The sequence below is a fragment of the Aythya ferina genome (genome assembly GCF_964211825.1).
Source record: "Aythya ferina genome assembly, chromosome: 2".
NCBI lineage: Eukaryota > Metazoa > Chordata > Aves > Anseriformes > Anatidae > Aythya > Aythya ferina.
Genome location: NC_140297.1, coordinates 53,034,703 through 53,056,322, shown reverse-complemented (window position 1 = coordinate 53,056,322; position 21,620 = coordinate 53,034,703). Strand labels below are relative to the sequence as shown.

Sequence of the window (21,620 nt, the reverse complement as noted above, 5' to 3'; positions counted from 1 at the left end):
GGCATGCCCAAACAGCGCAGTTCAGATGCCAATCCAGTCAGCAGTCTCAGTGTTGAACTCCAAAACTGGAGATTTACCTGGTTTCACTGCAGTTCCCCTTACAGAAAAAAAGCCAGGTCCAAAGTCTGTCTCGAATGATGGCTGTGGACTTGGGCCTGTCCCTGTGGCAAACTGTGGTACCTCATAAGATGATCACCAGGAGGAAATACATGGACCAGAACAAAGCTTTAAGGTGGATGGATAAGAACCAAAAACTCCAGTCCAGACTGGAGCCTGCTGCAGGCTAAGTCACTTACAGCACAGAGAAATGAAAGCTTAGGAGGAACAAGCAATTAGCAGCTCTCATTTATTAGAGACTGTACAGGGAACATCACTGTGAAGTCTTTCTTGTCTGGGATGAGTTAGCCACACACGTTTCTTCTCAAAACCTCTGTAGATTCAAGAACATTGCTAGCAAAATCACAGAATCACTGACAGTATTTTGGGTCCCTATCTATCTTTTTCCTCAAAAATGAGCACTCATGCCATCTTGGAACTATATATCTCTCGCAAGGCCAGTTGCCTTCTGCTCCTTTGATGCTCAGTTCATCAGAGATCCAAGTGCCTACTTCACATGTTTTAAAAAATACTTCAATATCCTTTGGAAAGAAGGCAATGGACCAAGATTTGTAGAAAGAACCAAATTATGGCTAACTACAGGGATTTGGCCTGAATAAAGAGTAGTGCAAATGCCACTTTGTAGCAATTAGTATAGCAGCATGCAGAAAGAAGCTGATTTAGAGGAGAGGGAGCTGATGTGCTCCTGGTATTGGGTTTAAGGCATCAAGAGTGCAGAGAAGGACAGTCTGAGCCAGAGGAGGTGAGCAGGGCAGGGCTTTGTGGAGGGAGGCAGCAAGGAGCCTACAGATAAAGAAATAGGAGAGCTGGGGAGAGCAGAAGACCACAGTGAAGCCAAAGCACCACATCTTCAGAAACGAGGCAATGCAGTGTGGGATACAAGAGGTAACAAAACACACAGAGGCAGCCACAACTCAGGGGTGAAAAGGTTTATACTGGTTGCTGTGCGGAAGCAGCACGTGAAATTTCAATCTGGTGATCATCCGGTGATAGAGAAAATTATCACTGAATTAGCAGAACAGTTTCAGTTACAGTTCCTTGTTTAACAACCTGAAAAACTTTCTGAAAATGCCTTTCCCTATGACTGAAACTTCATGCTTACACTGAAGCAAATATTATGAGTGTGCCTGTCTGAATGTCTGAGGCTGTTCTGAAGGTATGTAAAACTCAAAGACACCAGTCTTATGATCATTTTCTTAAGCTGGACAGGGCTAAAAACAAAAACGTACTTTCACAAAGATACCCAGCTTTTTCCCCTTTGAAGATATGTATTTTTCTAGAACATAACTCCCTCCCAAAGTAAAATTTCACATGTAAATTAGCCTTACTTAGCAGAAACGCATTTTGTTTGGACTGTGCTGAAGTGGAAAAGTGAGTTTGCAAGTGTGGAGGAAGGGGAAAAACCTCCCAGGAGACTGACCGTACTGCTTTGAGCATGGATAATACCTCTTAGTAGGTGCCCACTAAGCTGCTGGGGAAGCCATAGGGTGTTTCACATGACAGTACTGTATCCCTCCCACAAATGTGCTGGGCAAGAACAGGTGCCACTGCTCTGGGAAAAAAAATGTGCCCCAGTGAAATGGTAAAGGGCTTGAATTTTACCCAAAAAAGTCCAGGGAAACAGCACTTGGCTGACAATTAGCTGGGGGGATTGCACCTTCACCACCAAAGCAATGTTCTTTCTCTGTGGCTGTGACTGGTATTTGATAAGGAAGGCTTTGGCAGCCTGGGGTTTCTCATTTAATATTTGCATAGCTAAGAGTGAGAAAAGAAGCATATGACACAGTCCCATTTATTATTAAAAACCACAGAAATGTATCTGATTGTTGGGGAGTTGCCCTTTATCTTCCTGTCACTTGTTCCTTACCCTTCTTACTTCCTCTTCTCAGTCACATGTTCCCCTCTAGCTCAAGGACATGATTTTCAGGACGAGTTACAGCTATGCTGCTGTTTTTACATCCAGTAGACCATGCTCTGGTTTTGGTATTCTTCAGTTTTCCATTGGTACAAAGCTTCCTGCCACACAGAGAAAATATTACAGTAATGGCCTTTTTTTGTAGGACATGATAACTGATTTTGAAGGAATCCCTTTTGGTAGGAACATGACACGAGGGAAAAGTACCTGCACTTCACTTGGGCATTTGGGAACCTACTGCCCAAGATTATGGCCTACTGGGAAACAACAATCCATTGTGGCAATACTCCTGTGTCTCTGTGCCTTTCCCTCGAAGGGTTTTTCCACACATATCATTCCTCCAAGAATGTGCTTACAATTATTCTTAAGAGTAGAAACTGAGCAATTTTATTTTATTTTATTTTATTTTATTTTATTTTATTTTATTTTATTTTATTTTATTTTATTTTATTTTATTTTATTTTATTTTATTTTATTTTATTATTTGGGGGGGGGGGGGGGAGGAGGGCGGCATTAGAGATTACTTGGTCCTCTTCTACTTCTTATCACAGTAGAGGGACAGTTCACCCAAGGAATACAAGAGCTGCGGTCATTTACTTCAGCCCCAGGAGAGGTTCGAATGCACATTTCCCCCGGGGTAGGGGAAGCCCTGACGATAAGGTGGTGAGGCACTGCCTCCAGTGTACTGAACACAAAGACCCTGCAGCTGCCTCATGCCAGGGCATGTGCTGTCCACGTGCCCGAGCGCTGAGCGCCTTGCCCAGGTAGGCAGGGCGTTCTCAGGACACTTCAGTGTTGTTCCACTTTGTAGATCTTGGAAAGGCTGAGGTGGAAGTCAGCTGCTCAAACCACAGCAGAGCTGAAGGTGTTTAAAAAAAAATAAAAATGTGGGTCAGGCAGGGGCATAGGCAAACAGTTTTAAGGTCAAACACAAACAGCGGGTTTGTCGGTGTATCTTGAGGGCTTGCTTGCTGCTGGGCATGTGTTTTCTGCATTGCCACTTTGGAACTTGGGCTTCTGAAGCAAGAGGTGGGTCAGCTTTGGAGTGGGAGTCCGATTTTTGGCCATGTCTCTGTGCCTGGATTACCTCAGTCATCGATACTGCTTGAATGAGAGTCCTCTATTGACTATTTATAGTTCTAAACAAGGAAAACAAATACTGTCTCTTCAGATGAGCTGCCAATGTCTCTGTAATTCCCACAGTTGCCGTGCTATGATTGGAATTTGGTGCCAGATGCATGGATTCCTCTGACAAACAGCTTTCTGGCAGGAGAGAGGAAGATCTGGCTCTGGCAAGCCTGTTTATGCAAAATGCTGCCATGCTGCTGTCTATCATTACCTGCATTGATTTGCTTTGAAGAAGCAGAGAAGCTAGACACCAACTACTGGATAAAAATAGAGATGTTGAACACCTTTAAACATATGCACATGCAGTTAATCCCATTCTAACCATGAAGTGACCCTGAAAGGGAAGATATAAATGAACATTTTTGTCTAGGCACGCCAATGGTGAGAGGAAAGCTCAGTTCTACTGATTTTTTTCTTGCTGCCACAGGTGGAAATGTGGTGGACGGTGCCCTTTGTGCTCCTGCTGAGGCACAGAAAGAGATTTGCGTGTCTGTGTGACCACTGAACGGTCCTGGCCAAAGAAAGTCAGATTCTTTCCCGGAGTGGAGTTCATAAGGACAGCTGCTGGCAGAAGGCTGGCTGACTTCAGAGCCTCGTGACGGAAATCAAAAATCACTGGTGAGAGAGCAGAAAAGTCCTGCAGAGTAAGGAAGGGTCAGCGAAGAGTGGAGATGTTAAATCAGGTCACTCAGGAGAGGGTCAAACTGAAGGCAGGGAAAGACATCAGCAGATGGATTGCCCTCCCACTCATGTCTTGCCCTCCCCCAGGCCCCAGGCAGCTGGAAAACATTCTGCATTTTACTTGGCAAGAAATCAGCAAGTGACCTGTGGTTAAGATCTGGGAAAGCCTGTATGGTTTGTTTGCCTGACCTTTTCCTCTCAGGAGCTTGGTGTATGCCTGAGTGCTATGAAAGCTAACCACTGGCCAGCCCCCAAAAGCACCCTTTACAGGAAACAAAAGGACACTGGAACCATGGTCGCTTTTACCACCCGCTGCTGTTGAACCAACTGTTGAGCAAAGGGGCTCCAGCTGGCTGTTTACAACTTGAAGTTGTTTGATGTTACGAGGTCCTTGCAGACTGGGAGGTTTGGCTGCGGCCTGGCAGGGCCATAAAATGGCAATGGGATACCAGGAGGTGCCGGTGTGCTTCGTGGAGGAGACAGAAAGATAAATTCCCACCAAATGCAAGGTAGTGCAGCAGATGGGGATGTTTGGGCAACTGCTCTTTTCCCATGTCTGTCCAGACATGGCGAGCCCATCTCTGCCCTCGTGGTGGGTGCTGGTGGCTGTAGGCACCTCACCTGCCTCAGCACGTCTGTTCTCCTGCCTGGCCCTGTCCTGCCTTCCCAGACTGCTGCCCACCCATCCCCACTTGCCCTACTCTGCATTCCTGGGGCAGCCCTGAGCCCCCCAGACTTTGCAGCCAGCCATCATCCATCTAGACACAGGCATCCTGCAGCAATGCCTGAAGCTGTGCTTAGGCCTCACTGTGGAAAATCTTCTTTTTCTTCACTTTTTCTACCCCTTTCCCCTTTAAACCTATTTGTCAATTCCTACAAAGACTTACACTTCCTGCTTTCGGTTGTAACAGGCTCCCAACAGCTGAACCCACGGGCACAAAGGTGACTGAGGTATTTACTCCAGCATGCTTTCTGTGAAAACCAAGGGAAATTCAAGAAGGATCTTTGACCAGGCATTACTGAGGCTGAGACTTGTCAATTCATAATTTTAACACTCTGCAGAAAGTTTGTTGTTCGAAACCATATAGAGGAAATCTGAGCTGCAATTTTCCCCCATCTTTGATCAATGTGCCAGCATGCTGCTGTGAAGTGAAACAGCGTGGGCTGGCAGATGAGAATTTTCCCCAGGGGCATTCCGTTGGGAGCACAACAGCGCTGACTTAACAAGGAAATAAATCTTAAAATATATGAATGTTGCTGTGTACATGCTTTTGTGGCACTTAGGGAAAAGAAGTCAAAATAATTTAAAAATACAGAAGCCTTTATTCTACAGTTCTTTGGCTTTTTAACACTTCTGCGTATACTGAATTTAGCATCTACATGGTAGAAGACAGAGCTGTGTTTTCATGACAGTCACGTCTTGAAACATCTCCGCATCGTGCCTTTGTAGTCCCTGGTGGGTTGAGCTTTCCCTTGAGCAGGGAGGATGGAAGCCAGGCAGATACCAGCAGAGGGCTGGGAGTTTCCAGCCCTAGCAGCACAGGTGTAGTTATGGCTAAACCCCTAACTTCTTTATTAATAACATTCAAGTGTAACTGCATTTTTATAAAAACATCTCTCCTGCGGTTGAAACTTGTAACTCCCTCCCTGCACAGCTGCTTTTGGCTGCTGTCCTGCTGCCAGGAGGTCCAAGACTGACAGGGCTCCAGGCGTCACCCAGAAAGTCATCGAATGTCTGAAGGTGACACTGTTCCCCCCCTGCCTTGGTTACTTTTGGCAGAAACTTGAGGCTGTAGCTTTTTAAAATGACATTATATGCACGTGACGAGATCATAGAAGCCACCTGCTGACTTTGGAAATGAAGAGCCGAATTTTCTGAGGTAACTTTATTGCCTCACAGCTTTGGGTAGCAAGATCAGTGTAGGGTGTAGGAGCTGCCTTTATCAGGAGTGCCTGATACACACAAGTACGCTAACTTAAGTTGGGAGCAGCACCAGATGAAGCTTTGTAATCAATCCTGCAGCTCCTAGAAGCATCAAGGACAGAAACTCCAGTTATTCCTATGAACTATTGTGTTGTTCCCCCCACACACACCATCCATTGCCAGATAGACAAAGCTTCTTAGGAGAAACAATAGGACTTTGGCAAGCAACACCCAACTCTTTCTGAAGTCCAGCTACATGGCATGAAGAGTTCAGAATTTCCTGTAGTTCCATTTTTACACTCTTCACAGCTCATGGGGATCAGCCATAACCCTTTCAAGAGAGGGTGTACTGGAACTGCAAACATTAAGCAACACATACCCCAGCAGTATTGGGAAATCAAGCAATAGTTTTCTAATGTAGCCTGATCAGCATTTTAGATAACACTTTTGCAGAAAGTTATCCGTGAGCACCAATTCGCTCTTACATTGTTTTGACAATGTTAAGATTCCTATTGAATCTTACATAGGGCAAGTGAAACATCCAGAACAAATGACCTAGTACTCAATTCCCAGAAAATGTAACTATATTTTGTTAAAACCACCTACCGGAATTCTGAACCCACCCTTCCCCATTACAAAGAGCTGTTAGCCTCCACTTGCGCTCCACACTTTCATTCACCAACATAGGCCTAGGTTCTCAATATTTCCGAGAGCCTCAGATAGAGTCAATACTTGCCAGGCTCCTGTCTGAACCTGCACCTTGGCTTTCACTGAACCCCTGCATAGCTTTTCAAGACAAGGCAAAATATATTTACAAAAAAGTCACAGGCATTGCCTGAATTCTGCCTCTACCTTTTAACCTGTCAAACCCTTCCTTAATTAGGAGTTCTAACTACTGGGATTATTTTTATTAGGGATGTCTAGGTACTTCTAATTATATTGGCTGTGTAATTAGAGTTATGCTTGCCTATTTTAACAGCTTGATTTTGTTGAATGCTTTAAATCAGCTGCCTATATTAACATCTATTTAGATTAATTTACAATCCATTTCAGTCAGCTGCCATAGAATGATGGATTAGATATTAATGTAATTCTATTAGCACTGAACAAAGTCTTTAGGAAAGGAGGAGTATTTGCTTTAGCACCACTGTACACCACTATAATAGTTAGTTCTTTGATACACGTGCCCCTATTCTTTCACTCTCCTTTCCTCCCTCAGAATTCATATACACCCTCCCCCCCTTAAAAAGATGACCCACAATATTCAGACTTAGTGTGAAAAACCCATGTTTTCAGTTCAGTAACACTGCAGAAAGAGTTCAGAAAAATAAGACTCATAACACAAAGATTTTTAAAGTCCTTTATTAATCTGAATATAAAAAGACAGAAGTTGCCTATGATATAGGACAAAGCTCTTGCTTCATGAGGAAACAAAATTTTCTTTACAAAGTGAAAAAATAAATACCCTCTTAGAGTAAGGTTTATATGCTAATGTGTCATAAAAAAGTAGAGTTTTAATATTTTGACAAAATGTCTGTGCAAAGAAACAGATGCATAAACACACTTACTGCTACATTAAGGCAATATGAAAAGTATAGTCAGAAAGTTTCAGTAAAGTGACAGTGTACTTTTCTAGCTTCAATTAAGCCAGTATTGCACCCAAACATGGTCTCTAGTTCCTCTGTATCCTGGAGATTATGCTAGGAAACTGGAGTCCAAAATGCCCACGTAAGGGGATGGAGATTAAAAACATTTTAGCAGGAAATATCCTAACCAATGAAGACATTAACTGAAGAAAGCATTTAAAGTTATGCATAACCCTTCTTTTAGGAAATAATGGTATATGACTAACAGCTTGATACCAGCCTCCAAAAATAAAGCCAACTTAAAGGGCAGCTGACTACAGCACCCAAGACCACCAACCAACCAAGTTGGATATGGGAAACCTTACCCACTGAGAGCTGTGAATGAAGTCCTGCAGCAGTGCTTCCAGAGGACATCATTACCAACCAGAAGACTTTCCTGACCCACCTGTAGCACTATGAAATTAAAATTGTTCTACCTTTCCAAAGCTATATGAACAGAATTGCTTTCTATTTAAGAAAATTGAATGCAGCTGCTTGATGAAGCCTTGTATAGTTTAAGAACTTTTTTTTTAAAAGAGAAGTTCTCCCTTTTGAGCAGTTTACTAAAAGCATAAACTATGAGCCATACTAAACTGATATTTGTAAAAGCTAGTTTTACTATTAAAATAAATGGAATGACTGTACTAAAAAGAATTTGAAGAGTAAAATAAAAGGCTGCATTGCTCTTGCTGGGTATATCCATGTGTATACCACATTTCTCCAGGGCTCCCTAGCTTTTTGGCAACACTGCCATGCTACAAACATATACGTCATTTTCCTGTTTTAGTAACAGGATTCAGTTAACAGTTCTGCTCCAGAAAGATGTCCCAAACCATCATGGGCATGCTGAGCAAAGATATGTTCAACAATTCAGTATTTTTGCTTTTGATCGTGGATTGGTGCCAGAGTGGTTGCCTTCTTCACAATCAATGGTTGCGATTCATAGTAGTGCAGTTTAAGAAGTACATGATCGGTTTAAGTCATACATGCAGATCAGATCACAGTCAGATTGAGAAGACTGGTGTGGGTTGGCAAGTACACATGCTGGACATGCTCTACACGAGACCTGCAAACAGGGCATGACTGGAAAGGAAAAACATTAGGAAGTTAGTTTACTTTGTATTTTGAGTGTATATACTTACTGGAGACAGTTTTCTACAATACAGAGCACTTAATTTTTTTTTCAAGTCTTCATACTTAAAACAGTCCATTGCAGGACCCAGCTAATGCTTACTCTCACCACGGGAGAGCTTGCACAGCTAAAACTTATCTTTCAAAATCATCTGAACAGAACATCCTTTGGAACTCATTTACTGAAAACAGTTCTAAAAAAGTCAGTTTTTAACTTTATACATTAATACTCATGTATACAGAAAACCAAAGCTTCTACACTACTTGCTAACTTAATGGAATTATTACCTGTAATTGGGCAGCACAGGTCTTACAGCATACTGTATGGCCACAGGGACAGAATGTTGAATTGATTTCTTCTTCACAACACACCATACAAAGCATGGACTCCTTTAGCTTTCGCAGCTTCTCTTGCAGAGCTTTTGTTTGTTGGCAGCTAAGACCCTCGCAGTTGTCACAGTTCATGCTACTTTCTGAAGACTTAAGGGGGGAACTCGGTGGGGTTTGATCACTTCTTGAAACAAGATCCACAATACCAGCATTATAAAGAGCTCGTCTTGCATGATCATAAACTTCTTTTGATGTTCTTTTAATGTCAAAGACGTATTTTTTCCCAAGATTAATATTTTCATTCAGGAAAAGAGATGCTAGGTGGCCCTTTAAGTCTCGACTATACTGCATCATGACAGCACTCGTGACAGTGTCACACCTATAGAACAGCAAGGCAAAACAAAATTGGGTTAGTTAATACTAATAAGCCTCCCTCTACAATTAATTGCTCTCAAAGTTGAAATAACAGCACTGAAATCAAAGCAAAAGACAGCCAGAGATGATATTCCTACATCTTCAAAAATGTGAAGTATCTAGTAAAATAGCCTACAGAAAGGAATTAAGGCACATTAGCAGTGAACACTTGCTCAATCTACAGTTCTGCTTAGCAACATCTCTTTACATGGCAATGCCAAGATGCTACATTAAATAGTTCTAATAGCCTTTGGCATAACACCCCTTTCTCTAGATAGGCCCTTTGTTTTAGTGAAGAATTGGTTAATGGCATTACTTTACACTAAACACTTGATATACTAGCATTGTTAAATCAAGCCATTTTGATTTGCCACATAGTGCTCCAGCTAGCCTAACCATGCTTGCCACAGATCCCCATGCTGTAGCTAAACCTGCAGAAGCCTATTACAGCATTATCACCCCTCTAGACAACACAGAACAAGCAGAGCAAGGACCACAGCCTCACAGGGCTTGAGTCCAAAACCTAAGTGCACAACCACATCCTATTGCCTAGCTACAATTCTGTTTAAAGTCACACTGCAAAGGACAGCAGAAGTGACAACCAAATACGAAGACCAAGCAGTTAAGACTGTCAAAGCATTAAATAATAACTTCGTAGATTGCCTGGAAAGAAGTATGAAGAGCACAAAGAGTGCAGGAGCTGATAATCATGGAGGATAACAAGTCATGCTTAACACATCAGGCCCATGAAATAAGCAGTGGTTAGCTGCTGATTAGCTACAGTGATTAGAAAGGCAACTAACTGATGTTAATTGCTCTAACTGTATTACAGTGATCTGATTTGAGGAACCGGATGGGGCTTTGCCTAGCGTATGTATCTTTCTCTGCTCAGGCCCAATTCTTCTAAGTAATTGAGATCGATGTGGAAGTTAAGTTAGGGAACACCACTACTATCTTTGATGGTCAGTTCTACCTGTGTTGGATCTCACAGTAGGAGTGAGTGGTTTCAGCAAAGTCAGCCATCAGCAGATAATTACAGCAGCTTTGCCTCAAAGAACAGAAGGATAAAGACAACTGATAGCTCCTGGCATGAAACAAAATCCTAAGCATGTGAGCAAGGAAAGAAATTGTAGGAAGATGATTTCTGGCAACAGGAGGAGCCATATAAAGACAAAAGTATACATGCATATGGGCTACACCTACATATTTTGAAAAAACAGGCCTTCTACCTTCTACTCCTTTGCTCTCATCCTAACTCATACACAGGGACAAGCACATGTATTATGAATTAAAGAAAACAGCAAGGTTTTATTCTGAAGTGCTATTATTTGGAGTAGTATACTGAAAAAAATCTTGCTTACTTTTAACTCCCATCCCACAAAATGAAAAGCAGCAAAAGCCTGTTCAGCTTCTGTTCAGGCTTGAAGAGAAGATCAAAGCTGACTCTAGCAGCAGTACTAACCTGTAAAATGCATGCGTCTCTGTAATTGCTCTGTAGAGTCCACTTGCTGCCCTTGTACTGATCATCTTAAACAGGAGAACAACACTATTACCAGACTCCTTGGTAACAGTCAGATATACGTTCTTCCCAGACTGCGTTGCCATTTGAACAACAGGATAAGCAATCCTAAGAATTAATACAAAAACACGTTTAGCTTTTAAAGGGCATTTCCCACAACTTACTATGGTACCTTCTGGTACTATGATCTCTGACTTGCCCATAATGCTGGATTGAAAGTGCTGCCACAGAAGTACGTAAAACCCAAGAGCCTTAAGACCAGTTGTCTTATAAGTAGGTAGTGCCCTCAGACCCTACATTGCAATAGGTCCTTTATGGAATTCACAGAACATTTGTCTACATACAAGTGAGGCATGCCCAGTAGTTCTGGAACATGGAAAAATGATTCCAGAAAACATGTACCTGTTGATAGGACTGAAGTCATCTTTGCAGATGGATATGCCTTCAGGTCCAACACCAATAAGGAGCTTTTGCCCTTCGCTGTCTCTAACCGAATGCCACTCTACTCCATAGTTCTCCAGTGCTGTTGCAATCTGTAGAATCTGATATTCAGCAGAAGCTTGACTGAGACCTTCCAGCTGCTTATGCTTTGCAATAATGCTGTTGATGAAAAAAAGATTAAGGATGGGTGAAGTAACTCCAGGATATGCCATTACTGTTAGCAGCTTCGTATAACATGTTTTTTATATGACCTGGTTAAACAGGTAGGTTGTTCTTGTGGGTCCACGATGACTGGAAATTTACAGCCAGAAAAGACAAGCCAGAAGCATTTAAGAGAACTAAAAACATTGAGAATATTCAGGATGTAATACTGTACTTTACTTAGAAGTAAGAGCTAGATGTAATCAAGGCTTTCTAACTAGCCTTCCCCCCCACTCTAAAGTATTTGTGGATTACCAAAAGGTTCACAGCAAAAATGTAGAGAATGGCATTTTAACACCACAAGATATGCCCTTGCCTGCTGATGCAATAGCATAACAAAGTCTTACACTTTCGGCCCCCATATGATTTGATTCAATTCATTCTTTTTACCTTTCTAGAATGGTAGTGGTGAGCTCTTTTGCACACAACTCTTCGTAATTGTACTTGGCAGTATTCTGATTATAGTCTCCAAACTTCATCTGTGCCAACAATGCACTAAGTTCAATTGCATGCTCTGAAGAACACTGGAGATTACCAGCCAGAAGATCCTCCTTTATATGCAAGAAAAACATGTGCCTGCAATGGAATCAGAAATGTTTGTTATACAAGATGTTAAAACATGAAGGTAGGTAAGAGGTAACATAGCAAGTATGTTTGGTAATCATTAATATGGTAATCAAGAATTTGCAGTGAATGTACCAAATGGTCTGGGCACAGGGGGGAGAAGGGACACCTATCTCATTATTCACTTAAAGATAAGGATAGAACTGAAGACCATGCCTAGAAGCACAATTAAAAGAAATAAGCACTTCAGTATCAGTTTGAATAAAAGCTGCTTTAGCTCTAAGGCTATTTGCTAACTTCAATTCATTCCATATAATAACCATAAAAAAATATCTGGAATAGTTACTTAAGTTTAATTTTCTTTGGTTCCTATTTACAAATCACTTCCACAAAGGATTTTGTGAACAGAAGCACAAAACATATTACCATGCAGCCAGAAAAAAAACATGCTTTCTCTATACAGATCAAATGGCTGTGGCACCAGTCAAAGGGGAGACAGCACTTTTCCAAGTAACACGATTAAAAAAAGTAACTTGAAGTAGTTAAAAGTGTATTTCATCATGAAATAAAGTATAAAGGGTCTATTCTGTATGCACATTTGTCATTTATGCTTGGGGACTGAGGCAGGTTTAACAGCTGGCTGGAAAATTCAAAGCTGTTCTTAATTATCTAATAGGTAGGACAAATCAAATTTTCCACTAACTCTAATAGCAGCCTGTTAACTCCCCCTGTAGCTTACCTTAGCTTCCTTATCTTCTGTCAGGGAAGATAACATACCTTTCTGTCTACTTGTTCTTAAGATTCAGAGTGTTTAAGGAAGTCAGAGGTAGAAATAACTATGTTATCACTGAAAAAGCTTTCAATAAGTCTAGTACCCACAGGGATATCAGTTTCCATAGTGATAGGACATTTACATTTCACTTCCTTAAAAAAATAAGTTACATTTAATTTTAGAAAAAAAACTACGTTGAATCACTCAGTGAAGTTCACGATGCTGGTTAGCGATTCACTTTGCTTGGATATCTTATGTAAGTCCTTTTGTAACTCTACAATTTCATTGTACAAGCAAGTAGTGCTACCTTGCCAGCACTACAATCAGTTATATAACTTCTAAAATTTGGATTCATTTTTAGTTCTATGATAGTAAATGCTGCAGCTCAGAAAATACAAATAATGCTCCCCCCAGAAGACAGCTCATATGCAGGATTTCAGAAAGTAAAATACTACCATCTCCTAAGCTGCCCCACCGTACTTTTCACAGCAATGAGCCACAGCTCCAGCACCTCCCTTGGCAAGCAGCATGAAGCATGCTTACGGCATCACTGCAGTTGCCACTTAAGTGCTCAAACTGCATCACCTAGCTGTCTAGACATGGGTCTCCACTTCAGCAGTTTAATGGAGGCCTGGTGGAAGCTAACATTCCCCCCTCCGTGCAGGATGTAGATTTAAGAGGTGAGGGAACAAGAACTTCAGACAGTACAGCTGTCTCCCCTGTGAGCATGCTACTCCTTGTTTGGGCTCATCTTGGAGCTGGTCCCAAACTCCTGCTCCAATCCCCCTCTCCCACCCCACTAATTTGGAGTTCTTTTGGCTAAGGTCTTTTGGCTAAGGCCACACAAAGGCATAGCTGGAGCTTTTATAGTGGAGAGGTTGTACACATTTGTGGGCTCAATTCATAAAGCCAGTCAAATTATTTGATTGATTACTGAAAAGCTATGCCTAAAAACAAACAGTAGGCATCTCCTTAATTCCAATCACCATTTCATAAAATACAGCTTTTCCATGCACTTCTGATCCTGTCAGTATGAAAACGAGTTCTCTCGTCATTACAACTACATGCTGATTAAACCTATGGTATTTTAAAGAAGAATCCGACTATTTTGTTCTCATTTGCTGGCATGTTCAGCTGCCACAACTAAATGCTCGCATCTTTGGTTTGCTTACTTTATGCTTATGACAGCACTGACTACACAAGGAAAAGTCACTATTGTCTTGCTGGGAGGACTGTATGAACATCAAGGGGGAGCTGAATAAACAAAGGATTACTCCTGCAGATACAGATGAAATTACAGTGGAAGCAGAACTTGTCACATTCACTGAAGTGCTTGTACCGGCAGAGGTAGACAACCAAGTTTAAAGTGCAACAAAAAAAGTGATGCACCAACTAATGTGCAGTGACCTAGGTGCTCATACAGCATAAGAGAAGACATCTCAGACTAAGCTACCGGACATTTTTAGGGGACAAAAGGGAAAGAGGCATGGCATGCATAAGGGACAGTTACTGCAAGCTAACTGAAGTGATGCAAGAGCTTACTGTAGCCAGGATAAATGTCAGAAGACAAAGCCACCCACATTTCAGGGTCCATCTCAAGGGATTTGACTCCACCCAAAAACAAACCATGGCTGGTTCCTGCCCAATGCTAAGCCACACACACACAACAGCACAGAAACTAACTAAACAAAGAGCCTGCCAGTGAACCTTGTTTTTGAATGACAGTGCATAAACCTCCAAACTGACCTGCTGCAGCACTTGCTCTGAACTAAAGTTCAGGTAGCAAATTCGTTGTGTTGTTTCTAACAGATCTGAAATGTTAGAGGAAGGAATTGCATCGAGAAAATGAAAGATTGTGAAAGAATGAAGGCTGTAAACATTTTATACACATGAAAAAATTATTCTGATTAGTGCTGTCTGCCCATCTGGCCTTTTTATGGGTCTGTTTCTCCAAAAATACATTAATATCCACTGTAAAATCATCTCCCTTCAAGGTTAAACACAACACCAGTTAGATTCCGATTATAAAACGATTTTCCTTTTTACACAAAATGAAAGCCTTTGTCTTTAAACTGAAAGCCAGAAGAATGCACTTTTGTTGCTGAATACAGTCGAGCAAAACAAAAACATAAGGAGCCCCGAGGCAGTTAATCATGTAATTCTGCTAAGTCTAACTGTAAAAAAGATCTGCTCCAATCTACTGCAGAAAAGATGGCCATATTACAGACACTATTACTTACCACAAAGTAGTTAAGTTTTCATAAGTTAAATGCTGACCTAAATTGAGATTTCACTGGTTCACCTCACTGCATCTCTAAATATGAAAAAACCCTAGGCTTTCCCCACCACTAAAAATATTCAGGCAGTTGAAGAACAAACAACTTTCCATTGCCCTGACAAAGTCACATGCCCTGAATTCTATACAGGGCAGCACCAGTACAAAAGTCAGTGTAACTTAGAGCATTAGTACCCCCAGCAAACCTCACACTACCTAGATATTCCTGCGTTCAATTATAGCGTATTCCCTTTGAATTTGGTATCTGAAAATAGCACAAAGAAATACTGATTAGGGGACCAAGCTTTGTGTTCATCGAAGTTGCGCTTCATTAGTCACTGCCCAGAGAGAACTTCCTCCTTTTCAAAGGAAGAAAAAGCAGCTCTAGACTTGAAACAGTTAAGTATTTTCCTTAAGCACTAGTTATACTGGTAGTTACACCACTTAAAAATTAATCCATTGCCAATTCAGTTGGATGAAAACTAAAGACTCTGCGAAAGTGCTATTAAAAAAAATATATGCAACACAGAAGTTATTTGTTTCATAAAAACTCATTAAAGACAACTATATACACTAGGATTCAAAGTTCTGCACTGAAAACTTTGTTCCTACTACAGTTTAAAAAATAATCAAGGGAAAACAGTGCAAATAGAAAAATCTATGTTCAGAGTTATGTCCTAAACTTCTTTGCCAGAAGGGAAAGTGGCAAAACCCAGTCTGTTACCAATAAGAAGTGTTTGTATGACTAATACTTCCTGACCTAGAAATATAGCCAGGAGAGCCCATCCTCTTGCCAGATTCCTGCCGAGAACCTTCGAACACGTCCCAAGGAACTGCCTGTCCTACCTGGGGTATGACAGTCCTCACCACAGGGAAAGAATCTTTCCTCTTACTGTGAGGTAATTTGCAACTGCGTAGTCAAAAGGAATCAAAAAAGCATAATTGTTATCCCTAAAATATATATTGATAGTAAAGATCACAGCAATAAAATATTCTATTATTAGCGGCAGATATAAGCCATTAGATATGAAAAATAAGCTCTGCAAAGTCACAATTGCATTCATCAGTATGTTTACTCTTATCTGCTTTCAGCAGAGTGGGTCAGAGGTTACTAACTGCAACTCAACTCCAGTTCAGACAAACAGATCCATTAAACTCACCCTGTGTATTACAGCAGGTTTTTATTGCACGGTAACAAATACCTTGACACTGCTGCACTGGCTAGCCAGTACTGGAGGATAATAGGATTTTTTTTTTATTTTTACTTTCTAACTACTAACCACTCAACTCTTACAAGTCAACTCCTAATTTTAACTAGTTCATCATTACCAATAAGAAACCACAACTGAAATCACAACTGAAATCACTGCAAAAGCATTTTACAAACAATTCAAATACTTGAAAAGTAGCACACAACCTTTAACAGCTTCCAGTGACGGTTACTGATCTCAAAGTTGGCAAAGTGCTGCTCTGCATGCTTTGTGAGATCGTGTGGCCTGCTGGAAGCTGACATGTTGCTTTAAATCGCCATGGCTTACATAAGAACACTTGGCTTTGTCACATTACACCAGACAGCAGCTTTGCTCTTTCCAAGTACACACAGGGACGCCTTACACTGCTCAAGCAGCCTTTACATCAACACTCACTCTCCTTGGGCTCTGACTTCCCCACACTGGCCCTCAGCAAGCCACTGCTTCCCCTGGGGTGACCACAGCCACACTCCACCGCTGTGGCTCCAGGCAGACAATGCCCCAGGTGATCCCACACGTGCCCCAAGGAGGAGGCTCCTGGACAGCCACAAAGCTGCATCCCAGCTCTCTGCTTGAGTTACAGAAACCAGGTGGCAACTTTGAGTCTCTGCTTAAAACATTGCTTTTTCAGCCATCTGTTGCATGACCTACCACAAGAGACACTGAAAACCAGCATGACATACAGCAGAGCTTGTGGTCTCGATTTGGACTGGCACCTATAGCTTTAAGCAAGAAGGGAGATAGCCTTTAGCAAGCCAACGTGATTCTCCATTCAAAAACCATGCAGCTATTCAAACTGCTCTTAACAAGCACGCTGTTCACATTTCAGGCTTGTTTAAAGCTCCAGTTGACAGCAGCGTATTAAATTTGAATAGCATTCTTGCACTGAGGCACTTTCATTCCACTGAAAACAATTCTAAACTACAATATCCTGTGGTGAAATTCAGTACCAGGCAGTCAAATAAAAAATTAGAAATCAAGAACCAAAGAATAGAAATAAAGCTTAACCCTGAGTAAAAGGAAAGTGTAGTGAGAAGGTTCCCCCTCCCCACACCCGATGCTCCCATTCACAAAGCACTTAGCGAAGGTGGCTTGTTGCCATAGTGGTCAAAGATGCAATTATAACCTTGCATTCGGTGGTAAGAAGCCTTCCTTGCATAAGATATTAAAAATGCATGAGGCTGCAATCTTCTGCTGGATTGCACACTGATTAAAGATAACAGAAGCACGGGCTGATGATGTTCAGTAGCCAGATCAGCTTTTTACACTGCATGTAGAAACCTGAGTGTTAAAATGCTCCAGAAACACGCAGCCAAGCTCTAAGTGCAAGACAAGGATCTCTTTAATGAAGCAGCAAAACTGGTGTTGACGAAGCTTCTGAAGTATATGGAAAAAAACAAAGAACAACTCAGTCACAGCATTCACTATTAGTCATAGCAAAGCATTATCAGCCAAATGATTTCAGAATTACTTGCAACTCCCCAGACTTCAAACACAGTCTCCACGCACATCTCATAAGGAAGATCGGGTTCAGAAGCTAAATGTAAGAGACACGGAGACTTCCTCAGCTTTCTTCACACAAGGACTAGAGCATAACATTCAACATTAGAAATGCCCTCTCTTATTTATCAGCTGGGAACATCACTGTGCTAAAGGAAACCAGAACAGCCACCACTATTTCTTTGTCAGCCAGTAAACTGCCTTTGCAAGTAGAGGTAAGAAATAAGTTGTCAGTTGTAGCTGTACAGCTCATTTTAATCATATTCCATGAGATACCTATTGATTTAAAGTTTGATGACACGTTTAACAAGTTTGACTTTCCCTTCATCCCACGGAAACTTACATGCAGACTAAAATATGACTGCATGGCTATATACATACCAAACCCTTAAGCACACCCAAGAAAGAAAACAGCAAATTCACTGTAGCTCAATGTCAACACTGCAGAAATATACATTAACCACAGGCACTACAGAACTCTAGGTCTGCTACATGTTGATGAGTGGGTATAGTTTACCTTAGCTCTGTTTTAGTTGTCTATTTTGCAACATGGATTTGCCTTTTAGCAAGGACTCTAAAAAACATTCAGGACTGAACAGCTTAGCTGGTGCCTCAGGAGCATTCATATTTGCAAGACAGTGGCAATAAATACTAGTTTCAATGCCTGTTTCTCTCCAATAGTTTAATTTCTAGCACTGCATAATATTCATAGATCTCTTGATGACTGATGCTCAAGTGATTTTAAAGTCTGTTAAAAATATTAATTTTAGACCAGTCTTAACTCACACATAAAACTCACCCCAGCTATAACCTTTTAAAGTCACCTTAATAGTGGAGCATACTCAGGTCTTTGATGTTCACACACACAAGCTCTGTTGCATTCTAGCTACGCAACCTGTCTGTTAGGCCCTTGGGGTATGTTTCACCAGTTCAAGCTCTTAACTTACACAACCTGCCAAGTCTTGCATTGATGGTGTTCAAGGTAGGAAAACACAGGTGTCTGCAAAAGCCTTGTAAAGTGGAACAAACATTCAGCAGCAACAGCAAAAATGCCAATCATTTGTGTTAGGTTTCCTCAGATTCACCCTGGTTTGCTCTGAGTGTGGAGATGCATCCAATAGATCCAGGGTAATCTCTGCCACCTCATCAGGTATGATGATTGTGTTGCTTTTGTTCCACATAAAGCTTCATTCTTTGGTTTTATACTTATTAAGAGCATTTAAGAAAACAAGGTTCTTTCAGGAAAAATACCCTGAAAGAACCCAAAAGTATACCACGGATATTAGAATTTTTCCAAAAATAATGTACATCAAAATGTGGATGTTAGAATGTACTTGCTTAACTAAATCTGTTACATAGGACAACTGTGGTCTACTCTGCAGCCTTCTGAAGACTTCAGCCAGATTGTAACCACTGTTCCCCTAAACCTCTCCCAGTATTACTTCAAGAAATATACACATTGTCTTGTTTTAACTCAGTATTTTTCCTGAGATGTACACCAAATCAAACTGTCAGCCTCTGACCAAATTCACTGTAAAAATATTCTGTGCAGAACAAAAATGTCATAAGCATGGTCTTAATTCTGGAAGTACCAAGTCAAGGTGAGCAGTAAAAGTATGCTTTGGCATTCCCTTCCAGACACGACATTTTTCTGTATTTATTTTTGATGTACCACCTAAAACTAACTGGAAAAAATGTGTTGAGACCAGTTTTAAACATACTTGCTCTGTTTTCCTTACAGAGAACCCAATTGCAGTTAATGCAGTTAACGTGGCGATGCAGTAATCGAACTGGTGGAGTGAAAGCAAAACATTTGCTACTCATCTGAGAGGACAAATCTTAAGCCCTGGGAACAGTATAACAATTTAGCTAAAAGGACAGGCCACAGAAGCAGCAGAACAGCTGTTCTTCTGTAGCCTCAAAGGGCCTGTAGCCATCTGAAAGTTGCTGTAATATGATCCCAGACAAGAAGGAATTCAGCAAGTTTTTGCTCTGTGGGAGGAATTGTTTCCTGCCTTTCTGTACCAGTGGTTTTGAACGACCTACAGTAACACCACTGCACAGGGGTTACTATCGGACACGCAAACACCATATAAGAAACTGGTTACTGGTAGCTTGGCTTTTTCCAGTGCTAGTTCCTCATGGAATTAACTACACATTACTTACTCTTCCCCACGCAATACTTACAATAATATCACTTTTTAAAGAAAAAAGAATAATACATGTAAACACCGGAATTTTAAAGCTGTGCTGAAAAGTTGAGCAAAGAATACCAGAAGATGGAAGAAATAGAACCTCTGGGTAATCGTTTTCATAGCTTACTGAAATTGAAGACAATAAGTTCGCTTTACTTACAACCATCTTAACCTTACCTCGTCTGCTCTTGTAAGATAAGATGGGGCTCTACAAAGAACTTGACTCTTAATTTTAGTCGATAAGGAGCTAAACCATCCATCTGCTGGGAAATCCTGTTCCTCAAATTCAGCCACAGATTCTCCCCTTTGCTGCCAGTGAACTGCAGTCCAAAATAATCAACTTCTATAATTCCCAGCCTCCTGCAAACCTGAAAGAAAGAGGTCCTTCATAATGAACCAACGACACAACTGGGCAAGAAGTAGTATTTGATTCAACGACTGTTTTGAGGGCTAGTGGTCTGAAACAAAAGATGTGTTGTTTGTAAACACCTTCGTACAGCTGATTCATTGATAATTTTAAATAGGCAGCGTACAAAATGGTACACTGACGAACACAAGAGTGTGAAATGGGAACTTCCCCAGTAGTAAACACCAAGATGGACCTCCGCAGCCAAACCCCATCCCCTTCACTCCTCAAGGCCAGGCGCTTCAGACCAGCCGGGTGCCTGTTTCCAGCAGCACTTCTGAGGCAGGAGGGCGACGAGAAGAAGCAGCGCATCCCACAAGTTTTATTTAGGTGCCACCGACGGGCTTGGCAGCCACCCTCGGCTCCCTCCTGCCCCCATCCCCACAGCAGGCAGGGAAGGGCGGCAGCACCTGGGGGCGACAGGCTGAGACCCAAGGGGGCCGTGTCAGGATTGGGGCCCCCATGTCCCCTCTCTAGTCCTGTGGGGGAAGAATTTGGGGGGCAGCAAGGAGGCCGAGGCCTCCCTTCCCCAAAATGGAGGGAGGGGGGAGGCAGACGGGCCGCGACCGAGGGATGCTGCAACCCCTGCATCCAACATGGAGGGGAAAAAAAAGAGAGAAGGGAAAAAAATAAATAAATAAAGGGGAAGAAGGGGGGGCCCCGCCCGCCATCAACGGGGGTGGGGGGGGAAGGAGGGAGCGCCCCCCTCAGGCCCCCAACGGTCACCGGCGCCCAACGGCCGCCCCGCAGCGGGCCTCACCTGGTTGAGGCAGTCCTCGCCGTTGGCTTTGGCCTCCACCTCCACCTCCATCACCACGGCGTCTGGCCTGGTCACGTAGCACAGCATGGTCACGGCCGGGGCCGGCTCCGCCAACTAAAAGCGCACTGAGCAGTGTGTATGTGTATATATATTTAAGGGGGGGGGCTGCTGCTCCTGGGGGCTGCTGCTCCTGCCCGCGCGCACCCCTCCCTTCCCCGTCGCCGCCCGCCCGCCGACTGCTCTCAGGAGCGGCGTCCCTCCCGCTATATAGGAGCCTGCGCCCCCCCCCCCCACCCCCCCGAAGCTCCGCCCCCTCGGCCAGGCGTCGCGCGCCGCCGCCGCCTGCCAATCAGCGCCGCCCGCCCCGGGAGCGCGCAGGGGAGGGAGGGGAGGGGGCGCGCCTGTGGTGGGGCGCCCCCTGCCGGCCGGCGGCGGGGCTGGGCCGGGTGGGATGACAGGAAAATGAGGGGAA

At 42.5% G+C, this 21,620-nt stretch overlaps 2 protein-coding genes across 2 annotated transcripts in view; one reads left to right on the top strand and one right to left on the bottom strand.

Annotated features, from left to right (window-relative positions):
* ATXN1 (ataxin 1) overlaps positions 1–8,012 on the top strand; it is a 265,892-nt gene extending 257,880 nt beyond the window's left edge. Inside the window, exon 7 of the mRNA XM_084508611.1 lies at positions 3,588–8,012. Coding sequence (XP_084364737.1) covers positions 3,588–3,658 — 71 coding nt within the window. The 3' untranslated portion in view covers positions 3,659–8,012. The remainder of the gene's footprint in view (positions 1–3,587) is intronic.
* Positions 7,112–21,397, bottom strand: MYLIP (myosin regulatory light chain interacting protein). Its single transcript, XM_084508631.1, has 7 exons — positions 21,149–21,397; positions 20,160–20,350; positions 11,817–12,002; positions 11,187–11,384; positions 10,728–10,892; positions 8,810–9,230; positions 7,112–8,473 (listed from the first exon to the last, which is right to left on the bottom strand). The coding sequence occupies exons 1-7, from the start codon at positions 21,233–21,235 to the stop codon at positions 8,384–8,386; spliced, it is 1,338 nt and encodes a 445-aa protein (XP_084364757.1). The 5' UTR covers positions 21,236–21,397; the 3' UTR covers positions 7,112–8,383.
* Between the last annotated feature and the right edge of the window lie 223 nt (positions 21,398–21,620).